Source organism: Phytophthora ramorum, assembly GCF_020800215.1.
Source record: "Phytophthora ramorum isolate Pr-102 chromosome Unknown Phyram_PR-102_s0022, whole genome shotgun sequence".
Classification (NCBI taxonomy): domain Eukaryota; phylum Oomycota; class Peronosporomycetes; order Peronosporales; family Peronosporaceae; genus Phytophthora; species Phytophthora ramorum.
Genome location: NW_027150668.1, coordinates 704860 through 715457, shown reverse-complemented (window position 1 = coordinate 715457; position 10598 = coordinate 704860). Strand labels below are relative to the sequence as shown.

The following is a 10598-nucleotide window of genomic DNA, read 5'->3' as shown; positions in this document are numbered from 1 at the left end:
GTAAAGTAATGGTTTTGGCTGCAGTTGCTCGCTCATGCTACGATATCGGTCGAAATCGTTATTTTGACGGCAAAATTGGCATGTGGCCACTTGTAGAGCACACAGTGCCATTCCGAAGCTCCGTCAACAGACCTGCTGGCACACCGATCACGAAGAGTATTTCAATGACGCGGTACGTATATGTAGACTTGCTGAAGAACACAGTGTTTCCTGCTATTCGCAGTCAATGGCCTGGTAAGATGAAACTGAAGTTTATTTATTTATTTTTAATCACATACTTTGTCAATTCTATACAGGGAAGAAGACAAATGTCATTCGTGTTCAGCAAAACAAGGCCGGACCGCACGTGAACGAAGACCATGTAGAGGTTGTGTCGGCGGAAAGGGAACGGGGTTGGAACATTCCGATGAAGTGCAAGACACCACGCTCTCCTGACTGTAATATCCTGGATTTAGGGTTCTTTAACGCTATACAGTCGCTATAGTACAAGAACCCAACCAACGACGTACATAAGCTGATAGAAGCTGTAGAAACAGTTTTTTGCGAGATAAAACATATTACGTTAGATAAGTGATTCCTGACACTACAAAATGTCGTGGAGTGCATTATCACCCACGAGGGAGGGAATGACTTCAAGCTTGTGCGTGTGGGTAAAAGTGCATACTGCAATCGTGCGTCGGTAACTTCACTTCCACTTGCAGTGGAGGCATACCATGGTGGAATTATCGCGTTGGCACAGCAAATTCTCAATCAATAATAAAATGCTTCATAAAACCCAGGATAACATGTACCTGATTATGATTGGATGAAAAGCGCTTAGGTTAGGGCAGAATAGCTATCATGATCATAACATCGAATAAAACCTCGTTTGTACCGTAAAAATCGGATTCAGTAAGGCAAACGGATTGAATGCGACAGTCGTAAAAACACCACGGTGAATGAAAAAAAAAGAGGCAACTTGCAGTAGCCATGAGGGTGTCACCCCGTCCGGCCAAATGACTACACGCGCAATAATAAGCAAATTTAGTAGAAAATGAACATGTAGTGCCAGAATTTTAAAGGTCTATCTGTCTTGCACTAGCAGTGCATCGGCGACAATTACAGCCACTCGGCGGCCATCGCGGTCACGAGGTCCTGTTGGGACCACGCCTGCTCGGGCGAAGCCCCTCAGGATCGTGTCAGGCTTGACAGCTTCCCACGCCTTAATAGCGAAGCGCGAGATGAGCACCCGCTTCTCCGATGTCGAAGTTGGGAACGGGTTGTCAAGGTGATGCTCCAGATAAAGCTTCCTACAGAATAAAATGATACGAAAAGGTTACGAACATAAATTACATCGTAAAAATATAAAGTACCGAAATGCGTCCTTGAATGGCTTCATCACTGCCACGTCCATCGGCTGGCACAGGCCTGTGATACCTGGCGGCACGAACTGCATTTGCGTGCAGCCCTGCTCCAGTGATTCCCTCACCGTTGCCATTTTGTGAACCTTGAGGCTGTCTAACAGTAGTAATCTGCATCCTTTAACGCTAGGTTTCCAAACCTTTTCCATAAACACAAATTTAGATTGTAGAAACAAAATTCTAAATAAAAGTGCGAAAATTTACTCGTTCTATCCACTGTCTCGTTGCAAAATGCCTTCTTCTGAACGGTATGTTCAGCTTCTGGAGACCCAAATGCAGGGTTCCAAACCTCCTGGGATACGGGTCCCCCTGGAACACCCGCAAAAACGATCAGCGGGGGCAATTTAATGCCTGTAGCTGATGCTGTGAGAAACATTGAAGCTCTAAAGCCAGTTACTTCACTCAAACGTACGTAAAATTAGCCAAATTCCGCTTAAACCGTACAAAAATAATAAAATGTACCTCACATCACGTCCACAGTTGGGTTTCCCGTGAAATCAACGGTTGTCTTGCCGGCCATATCGATGTAGGTGGCCGGTGGATCCATGTTAAACACGGCAGCAAGATTGGCATCGCCGCGCTCCGCCGATAGGATGCCATCTTCCTCGATATCATGCTGAATTCACTGCGAAAATACGTTTGCAACAAGCTATTTACCACAAAAAACGAAAACAGTTAAATAAAATAAAGATAAAGCAGCAATTTAGGCAACTACCTCCATGTCCGGGCGCTTCTTTCTGCCTTTGTGTGAGATCCGGCGAATTGACAGGCGATTACGCTTCAGAAAGCGCCGTAGAAACGAGATGTTTCCACCACGGACGGGTTTTAACGTGATCCGGGTCGTACCGCGTCAACATGAGCAGCAGGCACTTTATGGACACACAGAGAAAGCGATTCTTTCTCATTTCGATTATCCAATCTAAAAGTCTAACAAATACAATGTGAGTATTAACGTGTGAATATTGGATAAAACACTTTGTACTTAGTTTTTCTCCAAGTCTGGGTTCTTGATGTATATCGGTCTACTGCGAGTGCTTTCAGCTTCACTTTATTCTTGTTTTTTGGGCGGTGCTTCATCGAGAAGTGAGATTGGATTGCATGGATCTGCCAGCGCTGAGAGAATAGTGCTGCGCGAATTAGACTTTTTACTTCTCGTAAATAATGTAGCCTTTTCATGAATGTTGTGTTAGGATCAAACTTTTTACCACTGTCTTACTGAATCCGAATTTTACGGTAATACTGCAATTTTTCAGTCAGGGGGTGGTTTCATAGATTGAGCTATTACGAGGATAATCGCAAAACGTTGACGATGCTGTAGCATTTTCTTGGGCTAATATCATTACTTTACAGCCGGATTACGAAAAAAGATTATTATGTCTTCAAACCCAGCTCACGATTCCAAAGTTATTTAGCAAATCGATTGCGTTAACTTACAAACACAAATATCAACATAAAACTCGTGAACAGCTTAAGAATAAGCTGTACATTACGAAAGTGATGATGCTAGCGGGCGTGGCCTGCCCACGGTACAATGCGGCCGGTGAGTGTATTTTCGGCGGGGAGTTTGGGACACGGGCGTCTGTAGAGCACACGCTAGCGCAGATGACCAACCGCAACCAAGTTGCAGGGGCGCCATTAGTTAAGGCCAATACAACTTCAAAGGAAAACTACAGTAAAATGCTCATCGGCAAGCTGCTGCCTGCGATCAAGTCAAAATGGCCGGGGAAGGAAGAGGTGTGCGCATTACGGTTCTGCAAGATAATGCCTCCCCCCAATGACCCAGAGTTTTGCGCCGTTGTCAATGTACTAAAGTTTCAACCGCCGAATAGCCCTGACATGAATGATTAGACCTCGATGCGTTTACCGCTATCAAACCCCGGTAACAACTACGCTCAGCGCGCACCGTAGAAGAGCTGGTGAACGTCACGGCCGAGGCGTACTGGGAATTGCTGGAGGAGATTCTGAACACCATCTACCTCTCGCTGCAGTGTGCAACGGAGTAGAACAAGGGGAGAACACCGACGAGCTGGCGCACATGGGAAAAGCCAAGTTTGGCCGGGAGAGAAAACTTCCCCTGCTCTGACTACACTGTCTCGGTTATACGTGCGTTTTGTAGCGTCACATCATCATCCTATCGTTAATCTTAGTATAAAAAGAGGACAAGTAATCTGAAACAAACCAATTGTTGAAGTGGAGAAGTGTTCTGGAACGGAGTCGTAGTTTACAAATGTAAGCCGTCTGATTGTTAAAGGGCGCGAAAATCGCCCTTTTACAAATTCACTGTACCGGTATTTACTTTGCCAATCTCTTGTAACAAATCAGCTTTAATTGTTTGCGTGAAAGCGCCTGATACCTGAATCTTACTAGGTTTCAGTGTGTCGAGATGATTACTGATCGTATCTTTTATTATATATTATAAAGACGGGAAATACACTGATGAACCTACCCTGATTTGGAAAAAAAAATCTTAACCTCTTACTTCCCATATGTTGTACCGTAGGATATAAGAGGTGTATGGCTTGCTTCACTTTTTTCGCAGCTTCTATGTTATGTTGGAGGTAGAACATAAGGAACTTTTATACTTGGGATTTGTATGTGAGTACTGTCACTTTCACTCCATAGTGAAATCAAGAGAACGGTTTGGGTGGAAAATAGTCAAATGCACAGGCTTAGGTTTCGGCAAAGATGCAGTTGCGGGAGCGTGATAAAAAATAAAGACTGTACTCGTCACCCTCCACGGACGAGTGGCTCCAAGCAAAGTCCTCATTCTTCAAAACGGCGAGAAGAGAGCAAGATGGTCGGCGGCACCGGAAAGCAACCACAGCGCAAGCTGACGGAGCAGGGGCACCGTCTGTGCAGGGAGGCGTTTCTGAGCGACAGGCATGCGCGTCGCATTCGACGGGCTGCGAGCAAGCCTAAGAACGGGGAGGGGGGGGGGGGGGCAGAAGAAAAAACGGAGAAGAAAAGAACGAGGAAGGAGGGCGCTAAACGTACCACTGCGACCATGGCGATCTGGAGGCCGATGGAGTCAGCGGCAGGCAGCGAGGGGTGCTGAGGCGGAGGCAAAAGAGAGGGGGGCGCCTGCGTCCGAGGCGAAAGAGGCAGAGATGACGGAGGAGGGCAGCGTGCACGTTGAGCAGGAGGCGAAGGAGAAGGGCGTGGAGGTAGTGGTGGACAGCCCGCCTGTGGCAGACTTGGCGGAGGAGAAGGAGGCGGAGACGGTGGTGGACAGACCACCTGTGACAGACGCGACGGAGACGGCTAGTTCCATTGGGAATCAACGCAAAAGACGGCGGGCAATCTTTGAGGATGTGAGTGCAAGTGGTGAAAGTAGTTCGGACGAAGATGTGGCAGCTTCGGAGTTGTTGCCAATGCAGTCGCAGTGTGTCGTCGATGGTGATACCAACCTGATGGATGCTGCGGCCTACGCGTACATCTATCTGGATTCTGATGAAGATATCTCGGTGGAAGAGGACCAAGAAAGCTGTGATGACGATGGTGGGAGTGACTGGGACATTGGAGAGCTGACAAACGATGATTTAGAAGACGACGGAGGAGAGGACTTGCCCGAGTCGGCTTGCAGCTCGATCGCACAACAAGACGGCCATATCAATGATGCGGACGCACGGCTGGGAATACGGTACGTTATGTTGTTCATGTACAACACAAGTGAAAATTTGCGTTGGTCTCCTCCAACATTAGTGTCATCATAAGCTAACTGTTGTGGGTTGCTGCTACAGAAAAGTTTGGTCCGGACCCAACTTATGAAGACTTGTACGAAGGGCCTTACGGACCGAGCAACAGTGTCATGGCAGTGGGTGACGATCCGCTAGCATTGCTCTTCTACTTCATGCCCCCAAAGCTCTGGACTCAGATTGCCTCCGAAAGTAATCGGTATCACACACAGTCGATTGCGCAGAGAGCGAGAGCTATCCGCTCGCAGCAGCGTCGGGCTGGCCAGGAGTTAGAAAAGTTGGGCGATATCCGGAGTCGACTTGCGCGTGTGCCAGATATCGAGCCGTGGGAGGTGCTGCGCGTCATGAGTCTGCTAATTGTGCGCATGCTCATACCTATGCGCAAAGGCATTGCTGCGCATTGGCGCGCATTGGTCTACGAAGCAAGTGGGCGCGCTACCTACGAACCGATTCAACCTCTTCATGACCAAGCACCGGTTCTTCCATATAATGGGCTATCTTCACTTTTCGAACAACAAGTTTCCAAGCGCAAGCGTCGATCGCGCGTGGAAGATTCGGCCGGTAGTGGATGTATTGCAGAGGACTTTTGCTCGTGGATATCGTGCGCCGCCTGTGATTAGCTTCGACGAAGCGACGTTGCCATCCCGTTCTCACTACAACCCGACTCGCCAATTCAACAAGGACAAACCCCACAAGTGGGGGACGAAGGTGTTCGTGGCGACATGCGCTGAGACAGCGTATTGCTTGAGGTACGAAACTCTGGCTGTGGTAGGCTTCGGCCTTGCCACAGTCTCTTTTGTTTTTGCTCAAGTGCTTATGTTGTATTCGGTACAACATAAACCACGTGTCATGAGCTCTTTATTGCAACATAAGCTAGCATAATGATGGTGTTGCAATTGCAGGATTGAAATCTACTGTAGAGCCAAGACCCGAGTTGGTCCGGGACTACCACCGCTGGATGGGAGGTGTCGACGTCCATGACCAACTCCAGATGCAGCGGTATAGCGTCCAGCTCAGCTACAAGACGAGGAAGTATTACAAGACTTTCTTCCTCGGCTTGTTCGACATGGCCCTGGTGAACGCGTTTATCGTGTTCCGCCACCACAAGAAGCTGAACGACAACCGACCGCAGGGAAAGAAGCGTCCTCCGAAGCGTTACGCATTCTTCGAAGTGCTATTGGAACAGCTACTAGAGGTTGACAGTGCCGAGGCCTACAAAACGATCGAGGTGCGCTATGTTGACTAAACCAACATAATTGTTCCAGTGGCTAACTATATGTGTTATGTTTGCTTGTGTTTTCAAACAGAGGGCAACAACAGCTCGCGAAAGGACAGCATTCTCCTGCACGTGCAGCTGCTCCACCAGATCCAGCACCCGAGCGTACGACTGAGATGGGTGGGCATCGCCTTGATGAAAACCCAGACACGGTGGACAACGAGCAAGGACTCCAGAAGCGTCAGCGCTCCTGCAAAGTGTGCGCGCTGTTCAAGACCAAGCCGAGAAAGTACACGAAGTACTTCTGTCCTGAGTGCTCGACAGAGAATCGCCGGTACGTCTCCGTTGGCGGTTGACTCTGTGCCGTCCATGCTAACGCTGCTTTCGCTCTGCAGGAAATACTTCTGCAACGCAGCGCGAGGCCGGGACAAAACATGCTTTGCTATCTAGCATAGTGACTGGAACAATGGAAACGATATCCCGCGCAGCCTGCTGCAAAAGCACAAGCTGCGTGACCGGCCTCCTGCAGTGCACCCGGGCAAGAAGCGTCGCCAGCGTTCAGCTTCTGAGAGAGATGAGAAGAATGGTGATGAAGACTCCGACAGAGCTGTGGCGGGGGATGAAGCGTAGACTTGTGATGCGTGTTCTGGATTCTCATTTTTTGTGCTGCAATCAATTGAAACTTTACTGCTTTCGTACTTTTCCTAGCTATCGACCTCTGATGTACGTGTGCAATGCTCAGAAAAGAAGCTGCCCAGATAAACGGTACAGTGTGTATGTTGTCTTAGACATCATATCCCCACTGACGGTCAAGGTTTCCGCCAACTGTTGCGGGAATGGATGAAAGCAGAGGGCTCCCTCGCGTGTACCACACTAATCCTACTATCAAGCATGTTCATTCATTATAAGCTATGGTAACTACACAATAGGATGTACACTACACAATGTAGCCACACACACCTGAATGGCCATGAGAGACGTCAGCTCTACTGGCAAGCTCCGCCAACTTAATCTCTCAATCACAACTCAATTCCTCTTCCTCGCAAGTCTTCTTTCCAGCAGGTCAACTTGACACCAACATTAGGGTCGTTCTTAGCCGATTTTGTGCAAGTGGACGAGCGTGCTGGTGGATCGCACTTTTTGTGTTCGACTTCGCTAAAAACAACAATAAACTTAGTGGCCCGAGTAAGTGGACCGGGATGGTTAACATTTATTCTTAACCCGTGTGTATGGTGGTGATGGCGAAGCGATGACTCCAGATTTAGCGTAAAACCTCTTTCTTCGTCGGGCTATCAGCGCCAACGCATGGACAGCGTTCTTGAAGTCGTTGCAAGTTCTCGTCGCCGCAGGAATCAGCGAAATGCTCGCCTAGCGCTTCTGCTGTTTGTGATTCTTCGACGTACGCGGAGAGCGCGGTAATCACGCCGGCGTGTTGATGTCGATCTTGAAATCGAGATGTTGCTGAATGAAACATGTTTGAGCGCACCTTTCAACTGTCTGCAGAGAGCTTTTCGCACCTATTGGGGCTCTTGACTCCTCGGCTTGAACTAGACGTCCAACAATCTGTCAACTCAAGCGGCGTGTCCCCGATATCGCCGGCAATGATGCTCATGAGTACGCTACGCTACTTGGCAGGAGGATCATATCTTGATGTCCGCCGTACTGTTGGAATTAGTAGTCCTTCCTACTACCGTGTGATAGATTCTACTATGGTAGCAATTCTTGCACTCCAGGAACTACGCATTGTGTTTCCAGAATCGGACTCGGAGAAGGAGGTCGTACTGGAAGACTTCAAGGCGATCACTGCGGGGGGCGTGATGAATGGTTGCATCGGTTGTGTAGATGGGTAGCTCTGTGTAATTAAGTCGCCTACCGCTGCAGATGCTGGTGCTGTTGGCACGGGACGGTATTTCAGCGGTCACTACTCGTGTTCTGGTATAAACGTGCAAGCGGTTTGTGACGCACACTGTCGCTTTACTGCTATCGACGCCAGTTTCCCAGGAAGCACAAACGATGCACGTGCATTTAGAGATACCAGTGTGGCCAGGATGCTCGGTTCGCTGCCTGCTGGAATGTACATCATAGGCGACAATGCTTATCCGGTGGGCGAGCATTTGCTTACACCATTTTCTCGCAACCAAATTGCAGATGAGTACCAATTTCCATGCAAGTCAACTTCGCATACGCATCGAAATGGCGTTTGGGCTTCTGACGACAAAGTGGAGGGTGTTTCGAGCTCCAATCGAGCGCAACTTACTAAACGCTACTCGAACCATATATGCAGCTATGGTTTTGCACAACTACGCTATCAGCTAGCGTATGCTGTCGGACAGAGACTACGGCATCTTTGACGACCCCATCCGGCCATTTCGAGATCCAGGAAGGGGTCACCAAAACAAGGATGTTGCCAACCTCATGGGGTACATGTCGAGCGATCTTGTTGTTGAAGAGGGACGCAGCTATATGAGAGATTTTATCGTGCAGAAACTTCGTGCTACGAACGCGCTTAGACCGCAAATCAATATCAACCGCAACCGAGTGTAGATTGAACATTTATTTCAAAAATGTACCTGAACTACATTGACGTCTTCTAGTTGTTTAGCAACGCTTTTATCCTTGCTCAGACATGGGCAGAGTCGTCATCGACTACACAGACGCCTTCTCATTCTTCAGCATTGTTATCTTCTTGGCAAACGTGGGCAATGTCCTCCTCAACTTCGTTCAGAACGTCGGCTGTGTAGACTCCTGGGGACGCAGTTACGATCCGCTCTCGCAGAGCCATTAGGGCGCTCAACGTTGACACCAACTGTGCAAAGCGACAATCAAGCTTGAGCGCCTCTGCAGAGACGTTGATAGTGGCGAGAATATCCGCAATTACGTCCGGTTTGACGTTCCTCGACTTTTTGTGAGCCCGCTGTTTCTTGGAGCGAAGGTTATCTTCGTCATCGCTGTCACTCCCGTCCACCATTGTGTTCAAACGAGCGCGTTTGGAAGTCTTCCTTCAACTGAGGTCAGTAGGCTAGGTCTGATGAGGAGCCATTCGTGCATGTACAGGACATCGATCTTCCCCGAGCAATAGGAGAAGAAATCGTTGTCGTGCATGCCTGATACACGCGAGTTCGACAGTGCAAGCGTGCAGCGACCGCTGACACCCTTCCACATATCACGGAGCTTCGCAGCTTCATGCAGAACGATAATACCAGGATCACACTTGGCAAATGCTGGCAAGTCGGAAACGATCTTGCCCAAATCCATACGTATGTGTCGTGGAAGTACGTCCAGAACGCAGCGCTTCCCTGCGTTTGATTCGTAGCTCGGCGCGGGTTGGTCGACAGTCGATTTGGTGCACTCGCCGAGCAAATTGTTCCGAAAACATCACGTTCAGGAGCCGAATCATGCAGTGTTGCGTTCGACGCTTGGTCCCAGCGGCCGCCAATGCCTTAACGGGACCGTCATCCACACCAAGCGTTTGCATCTCGGCAAACGCTCGCTTCTGTTGCATGAGCAGAGCTACGTAGCCAGTCTGTGATCGTTGCTATCAGCACCCTTCTTTACGATGCGCAACTGTCGAAGGTAACACTCAGTCCGTAGTTGCTTGGCTCCAAATGTCATCAAGCATGCCTCCGCCTCTTCCAGAGGGGTGGTGGCGTTGAAGAGAAGATCGGCAGTGCTTGTAGGGCGCAGAGGTGAAGCCGGAGAGGAGTTGACTGCGGACAGGTTAGGACGAACGGTCGACGGACTGGCAGACATCTTTGCGATTGGTTCTTGGGGGGTGAAGGGAATTGAAAATGAACATCCAAAGTGTATTCTCACATAAGCTTCTACCCCATCTATATCTCTTCCGTCGCAGGTCTCCCCTCCCGTCCACCCTCCATCCACGTCCACGACCCTAGTTTCCGTCGGTGGACGTGGATTTGATTGTGGCTAGCGGCCCCATGCGATGTCTACCAACATCTGCATCCTAGCGATATGAGACTGGGCCACGGGAGCCAAATCCACCAACAAAGTTTGGCTAAGAACGACCCTTAGGGTCGTTCCTGTAATGATGGATATGCCACGTTCTTATTCTGAGACAATCCTGTACTATCCAGCATAGCCGGCCAAAAATCCAGCCAATATAAATTCCTATATATACTTATGTTGTACCTCCAACATAAGGATCAAAAACTACCCACTCACTTTTTTTCTGGGTTTCTAAATTGCAGAGTTGCTGTAGCTACACCCTCACTCGTGTATATGGACTCCACTAATGCATACCATGTTGCACTGGTGCATGCCAGGGCACAG

At 49.0% G+C, this 10598-nt stretch overlaps 2 protein-coding genes across 2 annotated transcripts; one reads left to right on the top strand and one right to left on the bottom strand.

Moving 5' to 3' along the window:
* Positions 1–1063: 1063 nt before the first annotated feature.
* KRP23_14811 (uncharacterized protein) lies at positions 1064–1477 on the bottom strand (the record flags this gene model as incomplete). Its single annotated transcript, XM_067885678.1, has 2 exons — positions 1064–1289; positions 1353–1477. 2 exons carry the CDS (start codon positions 1475–1477, stop codon positions 1064–1066), a joined length of 351 nt encoding a protein of 116 aa, XP_067737324.1.
* A 3030-nt stretch (positions 1478–4507) lies between these two features.
* KRP23_14810 (uncharacterized protein) lies at positions 4508–8855 on the top strand (the record flags this gene model as incomplete). The annotated part of the gene is made up of 2 exons (XM_067885677.1): positions 4508–4711; positions 8628–8855. The coding sequence occupies 2 exons, from the start codon at positions 4508–4510 to the stop codon at positions 8853–8855; spliced, it is 432 nt and encodes a 143-aa protein (XP_067737323.1).
* Between the last annotated feature and the right edge of the window lie 1743 nt (positions 8856–10598).